Source organism: Salvia hispanica, chromosome 4 (genome assembly GCF_023119035.1).
Source record: "Salvia hispanica cultivar TCC Black 2014 chromosome 4, UniMelb_Shisp_WGS_1.0, whole genome shotgun sequence".
Classification (NCBI taxonomy): Eukaryota; Viridiplantae; Streptophyta; class Magnoliopsida; order Lamiales; family Lamiaceae; genus Salvia; species Salvia hispanica.
In genome coordinates, this window is record NC_062968.1 from 31955681 (window position 1) to 31974310 (window position 18630).

At 38.0% G+C, this 18630-nt stretch overlaps 1 protein-coding gene across 2 annotated transcripts; it reads right to left on the reverse strand.

Annotated features, from left to right (window-relative positions):
- Positions 1–3080: 3080 nt before the first annotated feature.
- On the reverse strand, positions 3081–12868 carry LOC125222470 (DNA-directed RNA polymerase II subunit RPB1). 2 transcript variants are annotated; one of them, XM_048125108.1, is made up of 15 exons: positions 12594–12868; positions 12220–12483; positions 11416–11715; positions 11137–11295; positions 10774–10935; positions 10458–10678; positions 10230–10371; positions 9812–10147; positions 9445–9731; positions 8307–8565; positions 5178–8239; positions 4662–4712; positions 3758–3811; positions 3534–3660; positions 3081–3281 (listed from the first exon to the last, which is right to left on the reverse strand). In XM_048125108.1, the coding sequence occupies exons 1-14, from the start codon at positions 12675–12677 to the stop codon at positions 3540–3542; spliced, it is 5502 nt and encodes a 1833-aa protein (XP_047981065.1). In that variant the 5' UTR covers positions 12678–12868; the 3' UTR covers positions 3081–3281; positions 3534–3539. The 2 variants fall into 2 exon arrangements, with proteins under 2 accessions (XP_047981065.1, XP_047981066.1); XM_048125109.1 differs by having other exon boundaries at positions 3081–3296.
- Positions 12869–18630: the final 5762 nt, after the last annotated feature.

The following is an 18630-nucleotide window of genomic DNA, read 5'->3' on the forward strand; positions in this document are numbered from 1 at the left end:
AGACCCGAAGGCCCCAGCAGTCGCGTGAGACTCGAAGGTCCCCGCATTCGTGTGAGACCCGAAGGCCCCGACACTCGATCCATTGAAGGATCCGAAGGAACCACTAAATGTGGAACCAACCGACCCACTCGAGGTAGATCCACCAGTGAGCCCCTGGGTAGTAGTATGCACCCAAGGGGTTGTTGATGAAGATGGATAGAGCCCGGGAGTTGGCATCATCGTGGTGGATGCCATGGTGGAGGAAATGATGGCGGCGGTGGTGGCCGGAGTGGTGGAAGCGGCGGTGTTGGATTCAGTCGACATCTCCAGCAAAGGTGATTATAGTTTCGAAAGGTTTAGGTTCAGTTTTAGGTCCAGATCCCTTCAAAAGCAAGTTATATCTCGTCTTGCGACTTGTTGGAGATTTAGGGATTACAAGAAGGAATACAAGAAGAACTGAAACGAAAATTACAACGGAAAATTCGAAACTAATGAACCGTAAAAGGAAATAGCCGAGTCGAGGAGGCCTCTTTCCGCAAGACGAGATACGCCCGGTAGTGCTCTTCGGATTGGCGTTTCGTCCCCAAAGATAAAACGGCTACGTCTCGATGAAGCAGCGCCGCTATCGGCCAGAGCTCCGGCGAACTTGGATGGAGGAGAGGGCGGAGCTTCGAAAGAAGAACAATGCAGAGGGAGAAGAGAGTGTATGATGCGGAGTGTATTCTAGTTTTCTGATGTGTAGAATGCTAGAATGGCTAGCCAATTTATAGGCTCAGTCCACTGTAGGGGTCAACGCAGCCTTGATGGCTGTCATCAATGCCAGACCGTAACGGTCGTCGGTTACGAGCTGTAACGTTCGGGCGTTACGAGCCGTTACACGCTCAGAGCTAGAGAGGCTGAGTCTAGAAGCTTCTAGATTCGTTCACGACGTGGACTCTCACGTGTCAGCCACGTTGGCTTACCGCGTCATACCGACGAGGTGGCATCCCGCTTGGCTCGCTGACGTGGAAACGGTGGTGGTCTAAAAAGAACTAGACCCACTAGACTTGGGCCAAGCCCGCAACTAGGCCCAAGGACCAAGCCCACGACCAGGCCAAAGAACAGCCCAAAGACCAATTGCCAAGTCCAAGTCCAAGTCCAAGGACAAGGGCACGGGCGCGCGGCACGCGGCTCGCGGCGGGGCGGGCGGTGCGCGCGTGTGGGCTCTTACAACCCATCTTAGTCCACTATAATTATTACATGTAATAATCCTTCTTATTAAATACTAGTTTAATAAGGTTGAAACTTTCAATGTGGGATAATTAACTCTCTTAATTATTCCCTAATCTCCTCTCATAGCTTATTAAGTTTGCAATTTTTGCACAACTTTAAACAATTATTTCTCACTCACCGGGAATCGGATTTGAGAAAATAAATATACCACGGTCATCTACTCCGAACGTAGATCGATACTATATCATTTAATTTTACAAAATTAAATGTCTCATTGAAATTATAATTGGTCAAAGTCCATTGACCGGGCATAGATTCCAACAAGAATTGAGGTACAGCACCTTGAGTTGCACTGTCTCGGGCGATTCCCAACGGCGTATGCAAGTGGGAACAACCCCAAAATTCAATACTACATCAAAGCGTGGTGCTCCAGTGGTAACATTTTCATTTTTGTTAGTTTTTTTAGTTAGTTAATTATTTGCACTCCTACTAACATTTTCGTACTCCAGTAATTAATGTTTAGTTTGCGCTCCTGTTTTATTTTATACATATTAGGATCGTTTACTATACTTTAATTATTTTGATTTTCCCTATTATGTTTGTTATTTCATTTATTTTAATTGCTTCATATATTATATTGATAATCTATTTTTTTATCATTTTAAGAAACGTAACTCGTACTTCAAATAAAAAAAATCTTACTAGTTTTTTTTATTGCTTTTATCTTTTAATATGAAATTCTTATTTTTAACATTTTAGGTAATACTTCTCCGTCCCACTTTAGGAGTTCCATTTGAATTTGGTATGCGTTTTAAAAAATATAAAGAAAAGTTGGTGAAAAATGATAGTGGAATGTGGGTCCCATTTTTATATAATAATCTTATAATAAAGTGTGAATGAAATAAGGTTAGTGAAATATAGGGCCTATTGTCACCGAAACTCCTAATATAGGACGGACTAAAATGGTAAACCGAGACTCCTAAAGTGGGATGGATGGAGTATTATTTTTAATACAACTCGTACTTCATATAAAAAAATTCTTACTATTTAAATTATTTTTATAGTCAATATTACTTTATTTATAATAATTATTTGTTATATAATTCGTACCCCAAATCAAAAACTCTGGATACGCCAAATCACGTTTAATCTTCACGCTCATCTTCACATTATTGATAAGTTTTCACTATCGCCCAATATGATTGGACCATGCCTAAAGCTATCTCAATGACCTTCTGCGCAACCTCTTTCCTTTGGGCAAATAATGCTCTCTTTCGATTGATGGAATGAGATATCGTAATTACAAAGATTGGTCACTTTCATATAGATATCTTTAATGAACTTTGTACTAGCTTAAATATGATATTTAGTGTACTTTTTCCTTTTTGGATGAACTACATATAGAATGTATTTTGTAATAATACACTTCAATCACCTTTATTAGTAATAATACTCCAACCAATTTTCTGCTTGGCACTCTCTTAATTAATTAATTATGTATTAAAATCAATGTCGTCCACCATTAACATCAATCCAGAGAATCTTTTAACCAATCGTATAGCATGCGCCAAATTAAATAACCAATCGTATAGCATGCGCCAAATTAAATAAGCCAAAAGATCCAAAAACTATGCAAATCCAAAGGTTTTAAGTTTAAAACAATATTCATTCAACAGTGAGATCATAACTTTCATTTGAATCGATACCGACAAGACCACGGTTTCAAACAAACAAAGTTGCAAATCCAAATCGACTTAGGATTAGTTGAGAAGCCACATATCACAGCTTCCAGTACAATGAATTTAGTTAAAATAAATGCTTTACGTGCAACCTAAATTTAAGTATGATTCTCCTAAAATAATGTTTCTACTGATTTTGTAGGAAAAGTGTTCCCAATAAAATCACAGAGAGATCCACTATAGATTCAAATTTGAACATTTGTTCTCTTACAATTACAGCAGAGCTAGGCAAATAACTGTAGCAATCAATCTCGCTATCAGAGCGGGCGATCACCAACATATTTGGCTCATACATACACACACTTGAACCGGTAAACTTGGAGACACAATGCTAGAGAAATGCCAAAATACCTGCAACAAATGAAGCTGATTATAGATTCTTAGCTGTCTGTTAACACAATTATGTACTCAAAAGTAAGAGATTCACCAAGACAACAAATCTTAGATATACAAGTAGAGATGAATCCGAAATCATAAATGTTAAATATCCAAGTGGTAATGGCCTGCAACTCGGCAAAATGGCATTCATATGTATGGATAATATTCTCCTATAACCAAAAAAAACGTATAGGATCAAGAATTCACAAGGTCAAGAAACCTTACTGCAATTTATTGATTGCCCTTGTCATCCTTCACACTCTTGTTATCTTTGTCATCCATTTGGGTAGAGAATTGGCTGGCAGATGATGGGGAGTACCCTGGCGCACTGGGGGAGTATCCACCGCTGGGGCTGGAGACGAGCCAAACAAAGAAAAATCGTATGAGCACAACAGACTCCAATAAGTTCAAATAGCATTTGATCTTACAGTGACTATTTAGGCACTCACCTATACTGTGGAGAGCTTGGACTATAGCCTGCATTTCCTCCTGAACTGTATGGGCTAAAAAATCACATTTCACCAGTTAGTTGGAAAGTTCATTCTGTAAACAATATTGCAGTGTAGGTTTATGCTTGTGGCAAAAGTATTCACCAGAAGCCTGGAGCTAATTGTGAAGTGCTTTAATGTACTAACAATGTTTAAATAATAGTAACAGTATCAGTCATGTAAAGATAACATGTTGAGGAAGGAGGTTAGATATATATATAATTGACTCCTATGAATCAATCATAAACAATAAGTCAAGAACAGTACTAAGATCCACCAACATACCCCGACGATAAACGTTTTTGGTAGTTGTTATAGATAGGGTTCTTTTGGATGCCAAACAAAGGGATACAATACTACCTCCGTCCCACAATAAGAGTACACTTTCGCCATTTTAGTCCGTCCCATAATAAGAGTCCATTTTCACTTTTACTATAAATGGTAAGCAATCCCCACATTCCACTAACTCATTTCACTCACATTCATTATAAGACTAATACTATATAAAAGTGGGATCCATACTCCACTAACTTTTTCAACCCACTTTTCTTTACATTTCTTAAAATCCATGCTGAGTCAGATGTGGACTCCTATAATGGGACGGAGGTAGTATTCATGTAAAACAGTTGAATTGGTGTTATGTTGGAAGCCAGATTGGATCTCTTTTATGATTTTGTGTCAAGGCTAATCCAGTAATTACCATTCGGTAATAATTGGATTAGAGTGTCCCATTTAATTCCACTTTCCAATTGTTAGTTCATTTACACTAGTAATGTGAACAATACACTCACAGAAAGCAATCTGTACCAACATGGTTAAGTATGCTGAAAACGGGATGGAACAAAGTAAGCAATGATGAATATACCTGCTTGGACTGTAACTTGGACTAGAAGGAGAATATGATGGTGATGTTGGGCTGCAATACAAAAAAATATATATTGTCAGGCCACAAATCAAATTTCACTAAATTACGGTAGCATTTGAAAGGGAGTTCAAATTTCACTAAATAACAGTAGTATTTGAAAGAGAGTTTCACTAATTTAGAATACATCCCATATTGTCAGGAAAATAAAACAAAAGAGAACAAAACAAAGCAGGGGTCAACCTGTGTAATCAACCATGATAATTAACTATGAGTTGTTCTAAAAAGAATATGATCCCATGAGAATACTGAAAAGCCAGTTACTAGTGATTATGATTTATCCTCCAAGAAAACTCACTTTTCTACTAAGGCACCACCAAATAAATTCGAGGCAACAATTTACCCAGTTTCTCATGTGGACAATCCAGGATAGAAGCATTGTCTAATACATTTAGGCAAGCCTATATCTGTTAGCAATCTTGAAGAGCAAACATTTAAATAAGGTTTATCAGAAGTTACCTGTAACTTGGAGAAGATGGACTGTATGGACTTGAAGGTGTGATTTTTGGACTTGTTGGTGAATATGCCTGTGAAGGGCTGTACCTTGCTGAAGGATTGTAACTTGGTGAGGTTGGACTGTAGGTTGGTGAGGTGGGACTGTATCCAGGTGAAGTAGGGCTGTAGGCAGGTGAGGTGGGGCTGTATGAGGGTGAGGTGGGGCTGTATGAGGGTGAGGTAGGGCTGTACGAGGGTGAGGTAGGGCTGTACGAGGGTGAGGTGGGGCTGTACGAGGGTGAGGTGGGGCTGTACGAGGGTGAGGTGGGGCTGTACGAGGGTGATGTGGGGCTGTAAGCTGGAGACGTTGGGCTGTACGCAGGTGACGTTGGGCTGTATGCTGGAGAAGTTGGGCTGTAGCTCGGAGAAGTTGGGCTGTAGCTGGGAGATGTTGGGCTGTAGCTGGGAGATGTAGGGCTGTAGGAAGGGGATGTTGGCGAATAAGATGGGCTGGTGGGAGAATATGCAGGGCTTGTAGGGCTATATCCAGGAGAACTAGGACTATATGTAGGGGAAGTAGGGCTGTAACCAGGGGAAGTAGGGCTGTAACCAGGAGAAGTAGGGCTGTATCCAGGAGATGAAGGGCTGTATCCGGGAGATGAAGGGCTGTACCCTGGAGAGGACGTGGGAGAAAATGCCATCCCACCCACATATGGAGAAAACTGAGCATCAGAAACAGGAGATAATCGAAGATTTGGACTCAGCATATAATTTGGTGACATCATGCCATCATGATATGGGGTCCCTGATATAGGCGAACGGCCAGGAGTCATGCCAAACTCCAGACCACCTTCCATATAACTGGGCAGAGGGATCTCAATAGCTTGTTTTAGCATCTCTTCGTTCATATACAAGGCACAATCACCTGTGCCAATAGGTGCAAGCTGACCTAACATGATATTCTCAGTGACACCCCTGAGGTAATCAGTTTCTGCATACACAGCAGCATCAAGTAGAATGTCCACTGTTTCTTCAAAGGAACATCTCATCATGGGGCCAGTATCATTGCGATTAATACCATGACGAGTGATAGCCATCAAGTGACCACGATATGTCATGGTATCACACAATATTGCCAAATGTCTATAGTTAACATAAGACCCATCAAATGATATGACAACACGCAGCTCATCAAGCAATGCTTTGCGAACTGCCTCGATGCCAAGAACTTCAATAACTTCAATCAAGTGATTGCTTGTTGTCCTACTTGCATCTACATCTTCATGGCAAATGACAGCTAAAAGATTAACACCTTCTGTGTCAAGCATCCATTCATTCTCAGCCTTAAAACCTTCATTTTCATCAAACTTATTCACCTTGCCATTCTTTATGAACACCTTATTGATATCTGGTATTCCCCGAAGAGCCATTTCTGTGAGCATGTTACCCTCAATCTTTTTCAGGAAAACATCATCCTCAGCCGATTCATCATTTAACTCACCCTTAGGGGCTTCCTCATTCATAATACGAATACGAAGGATAAGCTTTTCAGCATTATCATCATTAAATATGCATGACAGATCATCATCAAATTCGGCAGTAATCTTCTCTGCAATATCAGCCATGCTGAGTTTCTTATCCACCATCATTTCTCTGTTTAACTCTATGCGAAGCAGCCACGGAGAGACTTTGTCAGGGTCAATCACTTCATCTGGCATCTCATAGTAAGACTTCACAAATTCAACATCTTCCTCAATAATAGTGCTCGTAGGATCTGGATCGTACCATACCTCTGTTGCTTGTGTTACACTCCGCAAAGTTGTATACTCCAGAGCGCACTGGACATTTTTGGCCTTCTCCTTAGTTTTGCTTACACCAGGCTTCAGGTATACCGAGAGAGAGGGTGTTTTAATTTTCTTAGCAACATTAATAATCTCCCTCAACCTTGGTACACCTAAAGTAACATTCTTAGCACTCACACCAGCATAGTGAAATGTATTGAGAGTCATCTGTGTAGCAGGTTCACCAATGGATTGTGCAGCAACACATCCTATCATTTCTCCAGCAGCAACAAGTGACTGAAGAAAACGAGATTCTATCTCGCCAATTACCCAGTCAAAAGCCTCACGGGTAAGTCTGTACTCCTTCAGTACCCTTTTGCTTGCTAAAGCACTACGAAGCAATATGTTGAAGAAAAGAGTAGCATTCTTCTGTGCTTCCAAACTCAGATAATCATCACCAACAACCACCTTAAGCCTTTCTTGCAACTTATCAACAGCTTCTACAATCTCCATTGGATGAATATCAGAGGGTCTCCGGAAATCAACTCTAAAGGTCTTCTGTGCATTCAAAACAAGCCTCTTGATGTTAACAGGGAGGGGCCAAGAATTGTCACCGGTGGTGGCAATCTCTGTTCCAAGTAGATACCTATCAGCTTCAAGTTTCTGAACCTCTGCATCAAACACACTGCGGATTTCGCGAATCGTTTTCAGATCTTCCACAGCTTCAGGCAACATATAATTAGGATTCCAATTTGGGTGATCAATCTCATATTTGTACATGTCACTGAAATCCAATTTCTTCAACTTCAGTGATTCTAAAGGTTGTGATTCGATCCAAACTGCATCCATACCATCTTCCCCATACAGAAACTGAATGACATCACCTAAGGAATTTCTAACAGTCCCATCATACTTAACCATGATATCTTCCATAGCCTTCACCAGTCGCCTCTGAATATATCCAGTCTCAGAAGTTTTCACTGCAGTGTCAATGAGACCTTCCCTACCACCCATGGCATGGAAAAAGAACTCTTGAGGAGACAGCCCTCGGAGATATGAGTTCTCCACAAAACCACGACTCTCTGGACCATAATCATCTTTGGTGAAGTGTGGAAGTGTGCGATCCACAAAACCAAAAGGAATCCGCTTGCCTTCAACATTCTGCTGGCCCACACACGCGGTCATCTGAGAAATATTGATGAAACTTCCCTTAGATCCTGCAGTGACCATAGCTTTGAGGTTGTTACTTTCTGCCAAGCTCTTCTGAGCACTGCTTCCAGCATCATCACGAGCCTTATTCAACACCTGAAGGCACAAAACATATATCAGGATTCATCAGGCTGCAGCAAGGAAATCACATGTTTCAACAAACCTGGTTAACTCTGTTCTCAAACGATTCCATCATTGTTCTTCCTGGCTCAGCCTCCAATTGCTTTTCTTGTGCAGCCCTGATAAGCTCATTCACCTCATTCTTAGCTGTGTTAATAGTTTCAGAGATCTTTGTCATTGTATCATGATCAGCAATGGTATCACCAATTCCCATGCTAAAAGCATTCTGCAAAAGCCAATAATTGACAAGCCATTGTGTATGTCCCAAAAATTTCCGTGCGGCATCTGGACCAACTTCTTCCCTGAGATCAGTATACTTTATTAAACACATAAATAAGAAAAAATAATCTTTCATGAGCTTTAACTCGATTATTATGGACTCATGATTTCATGGACTATGTCATATGTTTTGATGTCACATGCTATAATATTCAACACAGGAGCTAATAAAAGTGGAAGAAGATTGGCGTATACAAAAGCTGAATTGTTAGGGAACTACAGAGTTCACCAACAAGATCCTCTTGTAGTTCTAAACTTTTGGAGAAAATTAACCGCCCACTTTTTAACCATTTCCAAAGGGATTAAGGAACACACTTTCTTGACAAAGGCATTTATTTTTCTGTCATCTACGAGAGTGCAAGCATGGAGACGGATAGAGTCCATTGCCTGCTATTGAAAAGCATGTAGTTTAGTCCCAAAAGGAGACTTTTTTTTGGTGTTGAAAAGAGAAAAGGGGATTTATTGGCAATTCAAGGAAGTTCTTTTTAAAACAAAGCATTACTTCTTCAATCAACATATTGTGAGATCGGATATAAAAAAAAAAGTAGACACCAGCTTCCTTTAATTTCTTTACATGCATTTGGCTGTTGTCCCTTTGACCCTAGTGCAATGGACCAAGTTAAGATATCATGATTTTTAAGACTATAAAAGTGAAAGTTATGTATTTGCTCTTAAATTTCGAGTTGAACAAAACATGTTGATGACCACCATTTGACCCAACCCAACTCTCCCCATTTTGACAGTATGCTACTTGAATCTTCAGTATGTGGACCCCAATCACCCCCAATTCATACATATTCATAAGTTGGGCGGGTGTGTTTGAGAAACAATAGCTTCAATTTCAAAACCCATCAAATACTGAAATGGTAGTATAGTGCTAAGAAATGCCTTAAAAAACGTACCAAATAACATGTATGAGACTTCCACTAGATGACCCGAGTGTTTTCTTGCATAGGGTGCCTGAAAGTAACTCCCCTTTTTCTATACGTACTTGAGTATCTCCCGGAGTAATAAATCCCTTTTCAGTTTCTTGATGCCATGCTGAATACCTTAATAGATTTATCTGTCTTGGTATGATTAAATTAAATACTTGTTTCCCAGTCCAAAGAGGCTTAGGTTTCAGAATTGTTGGAGCAGGTACTTTGCCGTCAAAATCCTCCCACCACATTAGGATATTCATAAAAACATCCTGCACATAGACAGGGATTTCAGACTGAATATACACAGAACATTTACCTAAAATTCACATAAAAGAACATCAGATGCTACCTTCTCAATAAATGTATCTCTCTTAGTAATTTTGCGACAACCTAATAGTGAATCCTGCACAATTCCCATTACAGGTCGATTGGCTTGAGGTGACACAATACATTTTGGAACCATCATTAGTTCCAAAACTTCGGCTCTAGTTTCAAATGACTGAGGCACGTGCATATTCATTTCATCTCCATCAAAATCAGCATTGTAGGGTGAAGTGACAGATAAATTTAAGCGGAAAGTTGAATAAGGCATAATCTTGATTCTGTGGCCCATAATGGACATTTTATGGAGACTCGGTTGCCGATTGAACAGGACAAAGTCTCCATCATTTAAGTGTCGCTCAACCTATACCATCAAATAAAAAAAATCAGGTGTCATAAGGAATCCACTGCTTGATCATTCTCAATTATATTGCTGGGTGTCTCACCTTGTATCCAAGTTCCAGATGCTGATCACTGCTCTTTTTCAAGTACCGGAGATCAAGCCTCTGTCCATCATCCCTAATAATATATTTTGCGCCAGTTTTACCAGGGGGAGGATGGGGTCCATATTCCACAAGCTCTTTCAATCTATTTTCAATGTCAAGATCTGGTTAAAACGAATTACCAAAAAGTATAGAATGATCAATATCAAGAAATATGGCAAGAATGGTAACCTTTCAATGTTATATGGAGTTACAGTTTCAGGATATGTAAGATTTAAGGCAATACTCCAAGGCACACCCAGCTGGTCAATGTTGATTGTTGGGTCAGGTGTGATCACAGTCCGAGCCGAAAAATCTACCCGCTTACCCATCAAGTTGCCTCTTATCCTACCTTCTTTTGCCTTGAGCCTACTACATATTGATTTAATGGGTCTGCCAGATCTTTGGGTAGCCTGAAGTATATAGAGATACTTCACTCGTTAGACAAATGGTGTTTTATGACCTGCATCCACAGTCTCAATATACTGGAAAAAAAAAATAACCATACTCTTGGTTGACCAGGTAAATCATTGTCAAAGTATGTAGCCACATGAAACTGCAGCAACTGTGCAAACTCTGAGATGATGTGTGCAGGAGCCCCATTCCGCTCCTGCCTCTTTAAATTCTCATTGTGCCTAATGATCATGGCCAGTTGATGAGTTAAATCATCCTGCATAAATTGACTCAAACATTAGATCCTCCTGCAAGTTAAAAGCAGCAATCTGAGGAACCTTGCAAATAATTGACTTGATCAGTTTTCATTGAGCAGAACCTGACACACTGAACTGACCCATAGGAACGCTAAAGAAGTCTACCAATTAGGGTTAATTTAAGTCCCATAAATTGCATAGATCTAAAGGAGAAGACATGCCTCGCTCCGGGAAGAAGTATCCATCATCACAGAAGGCCTAACTGGAGGAGGAGGGATTGGAAGAACTTGAAGAATCATCCAGTCAGGGCGAGCATATTTTGGATTCAAGCCCAACAACTGACAATCTTCATCAGTAATTCTCTTCAATATGCTAAGCACCTGAAACAAAAAAGAAATAGAGATTGTTGGGATTAACACATGAACCATCCTATCAAATTATTCAGGTTAGAATGAAAGTTTGAATTTCCCCATTCTCTGGAGATTTATGATACACGATACCTTCTCCGCAGAGAGTTGTTGTTTCCTTTCAACAGGTTCAGGCATCTGATCCTGATCATCACTTTTCTTCTTCTGAGCCTTGTATTCAGCAACCATCTTCATCCCATCTATAGAAATCTTTGGTTGCTGAGCACCACATCCACCCCGAGACTTCTTCACAGGTTCATCAGAATCTTGATCTCGTACATCAATCTCATCACCTCCTTCACATTTGGATTTGTTTTTGCAGGCATCTAATATCTTCTTTAACCTATTTTTAGGGTTTCTAATTCTCATTGCTTGCTTGAACTTTGGTTCCTCCTAGAAAGATTAAAGAGGATTAAAATATATTGCAAAAGAAAATGATAGTTGCGAGTAATTTTGTAACCATGAGATCTGATAAGTATAATATTCAGGCACTAACAAAAATTACTCTTTTACAGACAGCAAGCTCCTAGCCTAGGGACTCGGAGATGCATCTAGATCATAAAATGCCTCAAACTGCTTCTAGTTTACCAATATGCATCTCTATAAAAGTAACACGGTTATGGAAGACAGCCTAAAATTGGATTATTGCCATGCAGAAGTCTTACTATCCTTTCAATTTCAAAAGGAATAAGACCGAAGTCTGACACACTAGTATCCGAGTATATACATGAAACTATCATTTTCCGCTACTCCAGCATATGCTACACCAATCGTAAAAAAGTCACAGTATGCTACTCAGGCCAGGAAATATAGTATACAAATTCGTACTACTAGTTAAACAGAAGGCGCCCCACCATCCATAAACTTCAATCTAGCTACTTGGGCAATGTATAATACCTCATCAGCTAAAATCTTGGAGCAATTGAAGCAGACACTGCGGAGAATACTGAGCACAATCTTCATGAACCCAATGTGAAACATAGGTTTTGCGAGCTCAAGGTGACCAAAATGACCAGGACAGTCAGCCATGTTGGCCATACAAGTCTCGCACTTCATCTTTCGATCAATCGTCCCCAAACGCGGGTCGCTCAAACCACCGATCTTCGGCTTGCCTCTTTCCGTCGTCTCGCTGTGCTCTATATGCACAACCGACATTTGTCTCTACAAAACACACAATAAAACAGGATTCCATCACCAACCGATTCCAACTCAATAACGCACACTTAAAACTGAACCTGAAAGCTCAAAACACTGGAATAGTTGGGAATTACAATCTCATCGGGGCTGAGTATGCCGAATTGGACAAGGCGGACTTTCGCGACCTCTGCCGGCGAGAAGGGGAAGCGCAGATCCATTGCGACACCGGAGATTGTACCCTAGGGTTTTCGATTGGGATTTGTGATGCTAGCTAAAAAATCCAAAATTAGAAACAAATATGGTTATTCAGTACAATCAAGATTTCCACGGTTTCAGTTAAGTAATTGGTTTTTTTGGGTTTTTGAAAAATGGTGCATTTTTTTCACGCTGCGCTCATCTCTGAAGGAGGAGGCGGCTCTGAAACAAAAGAAGAGAATTGGGGGTTGAAGGGCCTATTTATAGAAAATCGATGGCTTTGAAGTCGGCGCTATTGGGGGCTGTTTGGCTACTGAGTCCATTTGCCACAAAATATAATTTCATAAATTGAACCCTAAACTACCTTCCTCTTTAGCTAAACACACCAATCGTTTCAAAAGATTTATAATCCTCATATTTACATTAAATAAAATTAAAAAGAAAATATTAACCCAAGGTAGTTAAAACATTTCTTTTGGACAATGGATTTAAAAAATTGGTATTTAAAAGTCAAAATATATATATAAAAAAAGTAGAATAAGAGAAATGAAGAGAAAAAAGTAAGAGAATGAAGAGAGAGTAAAGTATGAGAGAAGACAGAAAATTTGTCAAAAAAAAATTACTCAACTACTTAGAACAACCCAAAAAACAATGCGATTCAAGTACATTTGAACGATGGAATAGTATATATCCTTGACCAAACCTAAAGTTCGTAATACTACTTATTACTCAAATTTTATAAATAGCATCATGAATTTTGACCGAGATATTCTCCTGTATTAAGGGCATTTCTTATGGGCACGAGATTTAAAAATTTAATGTGTTAAATGTTTAAGTGTGGAAAGTAAAGTAAGACAGAAAATAAAGTGTGAAAAGATGAAGAGAGAATTAAGTTTGATAGGTGATAACAAAAATTAAAAAAAAATCTTGGTTTGGCAGATTCGGCGCCAAGGTGGGAGTTGGGGGAGAGGCCGACGAAGTTGATTTGGTAGATAGACTGCAGTTAGTGAGTTTTGGGGAAATATTATGTTGGCGTGAATTTTATTTGATTATGTGTTTGTAAGGTGTAAGTTGGGAATTTTATTAATTTTGAAGGTTTGAAGGTTGTGATATTTTAGTTTGATTTTTTTTACTCTTTCTATGAATAAAAAAGAGAATATGAAAACCACTCTGTCCGAAGTAGAAGTATGAAATAAGCATTTTCACTCGAAATGTCCAACGTCTGGCAATTAACTAATGCTGGAAATCTAGTTTCGTTTGCATTTTGGGACGCTTTAGCCTTGCAAAGATACTTCTCAGCTTTTCTTCAGACTTTTTTCCACCAATGTGTGTGTTTGGATTTCTGCTTTTCTCCATTTTTTTGTGTTTAGGCGTATGTATTGGGTTGTGTAGGTGTTTATATTGGTTGATAATGTAGGGTTCAATAAGTTCAATGAGTTCGTTGGAAGTTGGATGATTTGAACGCATATTTGGATGATCACTGGGTACTGATCGAATTAGACATATCATATACAATACCAATATCAGTTCGAAACTAATATCATATTTGGTTTGGAAAATAATATCATCTTTATCAACTAATGCATATTTGGTTTTGAAAATAGTATCATCTTTAGTACAAAGGGAAATTGTAATATCAGATTCTCGGTCACATTCATTTCAGAGAATAATATCATCTTTGGTACTAATATCTGAAGATTGCAAACACTACTACACAAAATAATATCATACTGCATACTAGTAGTAATCTGGCCATAGTGGATGCCACAAAAAGATATTAGTTTTAACATATGAAGGTTTAAGTACATCAGTACTCCTAAGTTATGCATGCAATCCTACATAAATGCATACCAAAATCATCATCGATCTGCACATCCCTTTCTATTCTATGGGCAAAAACAAACAAAAAGGAGTTGCAACCCAAATAGTGAAGGTTAGAAACACAGATTGTATGTGATTTACACCAACAAAATCATAAAGTTTCAGTATTTGTAATGCCATTCATCAAATACACCATTTGCAAGGCCAATTCAATTAGCCGTCTTGCGACGACCAAATTATATATAGAATTTTTATTAATATAATAATTGATAAATAAATTGAAAACTTCAAATTCACTAAAAAAATATTTAAATTTCTAAAACATGCATTTAAATTCTACGAAATATCTCAAATATTAGTATTTGATCATGTTTATGATTGAGTTAAAGCACATATCTCAAATATATCACAATTAAATGTTTTACATTGTATGAATATTAGTAATTTTATTGGATTGATCGCATGTTAATATTATCGGTAGCAACCCGATTAACCCGCTGGGCTAGCCTGAAACTCGAGCTTTTAGGGTTAGGGTTGAACTTTAATAACCCGAAAGAAATCACAACCCGATTAGCCCGTATCCGATTGGCCCGAAACCCGATGGGCCGGCCCGATTGACATCCCTATCTACTAGGGACTGCAATTGATATTTCTTCAAACCCAATATGATATTAAATTTGGGACTACACCGGATACAACTATCAGGTATCAAATATGATATTATTTATTGGGTATCAAATATGATATTATTTCTTCCTTGTTGTCCTAGTACTTCATATGATATTATTTGTGTTGATTAAGTCGAGTACTACATCCGATATTATTTCAACAAGATTCATTTCAGTAACATCTCCAGCCCATTCTCTAACTAGTGAACTGTTTTTTTTTCGATGAGTACATGTCGTATCCATTTCATACCCATTGAAGAAAAAACCATTCACTCATGCCATGATTAATTTCATTACTCAATTTAGAAATATCCGAAACAAACTTGAAACTTCAAAAATTAAGACTTAAGATTCGGTACTTAGAGCACATAAATCAAAATCAAATTACATTGATTTGAACACTATAATTCTTCACGCAACTTTCACGCACTACTTCACCAAATTTTTTTCCCATAAACTGCAATCTACGGGTGAAAACCTACTTCATCAAACTCACCATAATGGCTACAAACGAAACAAACAACGAAAACCCAACAAATAACACCAAAATACAATCTTTAACTTTACTTCCACCTTCAACACGATTTGGAGATAATTCAGAATCAACTCCATCTTGTCTTCCAACTTTGTCTTCACGCCCACCATGCTCAACCAAGTAATTGCAGCCTTCAAAATCCACACACTTGGGATGACACCACCGAAAATACTTGCAGCCTCCAATCTTTCCCTTTTTCTCGCAAACGAAATACAACATTCCATTAGATTCCTTTATTGGGTCGACAACGATTTTGAGAATCGCTCTTTGCTGGCACAAACAATTTTCGTACTCAAATCGGAGCCACCTACAACCAGTCCCGCCTCCTCCATCACTCGATTTTGTATCAGACAACGAAGACATTTTTATTTCTTTCTTGAGTCGAGATGTTTTCTCGACTTTTGCAGAAGGAAGGAAGGAGGCGAGATAAATGCATAGTCTAGGGACTATTTTTGTAGTTCACTCTTTTATTTATAAATGTTAGTGTGTGTTGAATCCAATATTAAAATTTTCCTAGTCCAAATAACTGTATATGCCCAGAATTATATTGTATGACAAATGTTCGTTTATACTAAGCCCAATAATAAAATAATTTCCTGGACCAAATAACTGTAGACTTGTACTAGCAGCTTGATAGGCCACACATTTCACTAACTTATTTCATTAACATTTAATTTGAAACTAGTAATATATACTCGATAAGTGAGACTCATATTCAACTAAGTTTTTCTAACTCAATTTTTTCAACATTTCTTAAATTTTGCAATAAAAAAAAATGAGATTCATATTGGTGGAGGAAGAGAGTTATGCCAAGAGGTCAGACTTCTAAAACTGATTGGAGTACATCTTTGCGGGTAGAATTCAATTGAAGTCAATTTCATTTCATACTGCTAAGTAGAGGTCACCAAACTGAACCGGCCCGGAACCGTCACCGGCGGTTCAGAACCGTGAATCGGAACCGCGGTGATAGTTCGGAATCGGATAAGCTTCGGCGGTTCCGACGGGCCGGTTCAGGTTCTCAAGAAATGAAGAACCGTAACCGGCGGTTTACCGGTTCCGGCAGATTTTTTTTTTTTTTCAATTGTTTCAACTTTAAAATATACAAATACAATTATATAATTGTATTTGTATATACTCTAATCGGTGAATAAGACTTCTCTATAAGACTAAATTCGGGAGACTTTTGACAATTCTACCATGATTGTTGATGGTTAAATTAAACTCAACAATTAAGGTTGAATTGCTAAAGGTATCCTCAATTTAGTTATCTAGAAACATCTCATTCGCCGACTAAGAGTATATATATATACTATCTATTTACATTTATAATTTATTGTTTTTTACTTCAAGTTTTTTATTTAAATTGTTATACAAGCTAACAAGCATGTATTATGTTATGTATTAAGTCTTTTGACTCTTTTGTAATTTCAATTTTTAACATTTGTATTTGTAATATCGACATATCGTTCAAATTTGTATAATTGTATCAATAAAATTCCAATTGACCAACTCCAATGTCGACTTCTACTCTATTTGTCAATTGTCATTCTCGTTTTATTTATTTATTCGATAGTAAAAGACTACAACTACAAGGTGTAATTTGTAATACGTACTATAAATGAATAGATTTTAAAAAAAAAATTAAAAAAAAAAACAAACTTGAACCGGCAGTCCAAACCGGAACCGGCCCGGAACCGTCTGGAGACCGCCGGTCTTGAACCGGAGTTGAACTGTGTCCGAACCGGTTCAAGAACCGGAACCGCCGGAACCTAGGCGGGCCGGTTCAGGTTCGGTATTTTTTCGAACCTGAACCGGCGGTTCCGAACCGGGAACCGGCGGTTCTTGAACCGTGGTGACCTATACTGCTAAGGCACCGGTACCTTTTGGGCGGTTGTTTTTTCAGTCATTTTTTAAATTTTTAGTGGAAGCGTATCTATTAAATTAATAATTAGAGTTTTATAATTAATTTCATCGTTTTTCAACATCAAATACACGTTTTTACCATGAAAAGCAACATATGAAAAAGTAAAGTTTGGTTTTTAACATCTTACAAGTCCAACAAGAGAATGTTAATTTAAGTGAAGATTATAATTTGAAGTGAACTAACGGACAAAGCCACATTGGAGATAGGGGCTTTACCAGAAATTTGAAAAAATTTCAATGTGTAATTTCATGGTACTATATATATATTTTTATAATCTAATTATAAACTTTTAAACAAATTTTTTCTTAGAGAATTGAAAATCTGTTATGTGTTGTGATATATTTGAATATAACTAGTGTATTCAAATACATTAGTTATATTCAAATTTTAATTTTTAGTTGTTCCGAGTCTTTGGTTTGGACCCACAATTTACTTAAAATATACTCATATGAGTGATGAAGGTATCGTATCATTCATATTTTTTGCAAATAAATTTGTAGTTATACTATTTCCCATAACAATTGTATAGCTAACAAATGGTACTCCCTCTATCCCATTAGAAATGAAACGTTTTCCTTTTTAGTTTGTCCCATTAAAAATGAAACGTTTCCTAAAATGGAAACATCTCTATCTCTACTTTTTCACCTCTCTTACTTTACTCTCTCTTCATTAACTCACAAAACAACACTATCTAAAAACTTGTGCCGATTCCCAAATGTTGCATATTTAATGGGACGGAGGGAGTATATGATTTATCACACTCACACAAATAGTTATTATAGCTTGTCTCTATGTTACAACTAGAAAAGAAATAATTTCAATTAGAGGGACACAAGATATACTACAAAAACTTAGAAACATTAGACTCTGAACTAAAGCATTTGTAAAATTATCAAACTCTAAACATATTATGACATGTCAAGCTCTCAAGGACATGCATATTCGCACGCCCAATACAAACCTTATGAAGTAAGAGGACGAATTAGAGTTGGGCTGAATGCTATTGGCTAGGCCAACGGGTCCTCTGT

Excerpts from the sequence above, each read along its gene's own strand:
- LOC125222470 (XM_048125108.1), bottom strand. The coding sequence starts at position 12,677 with ATGGATCTGCGCTTCCCCTTCTCGCCGGCAGAGGTCGCGAAAGTCCGC. Across the intron at positions 11,296-11,415 it reads AACAACTCTCTGCGGAGAAG|GTGCTTAGCATATTGAAGAG; the intron begins GTATCGTGTATC and ends TTTTTGTTTCAG. Across the intron at positions 3,661-3,757 it reads CCAAGCTCTCCACAGTATAG|CCCCAGCGGTGGATACTCCC; the intron begins GTGAGTGCCTAA and ends GCTCGTCTCCAG.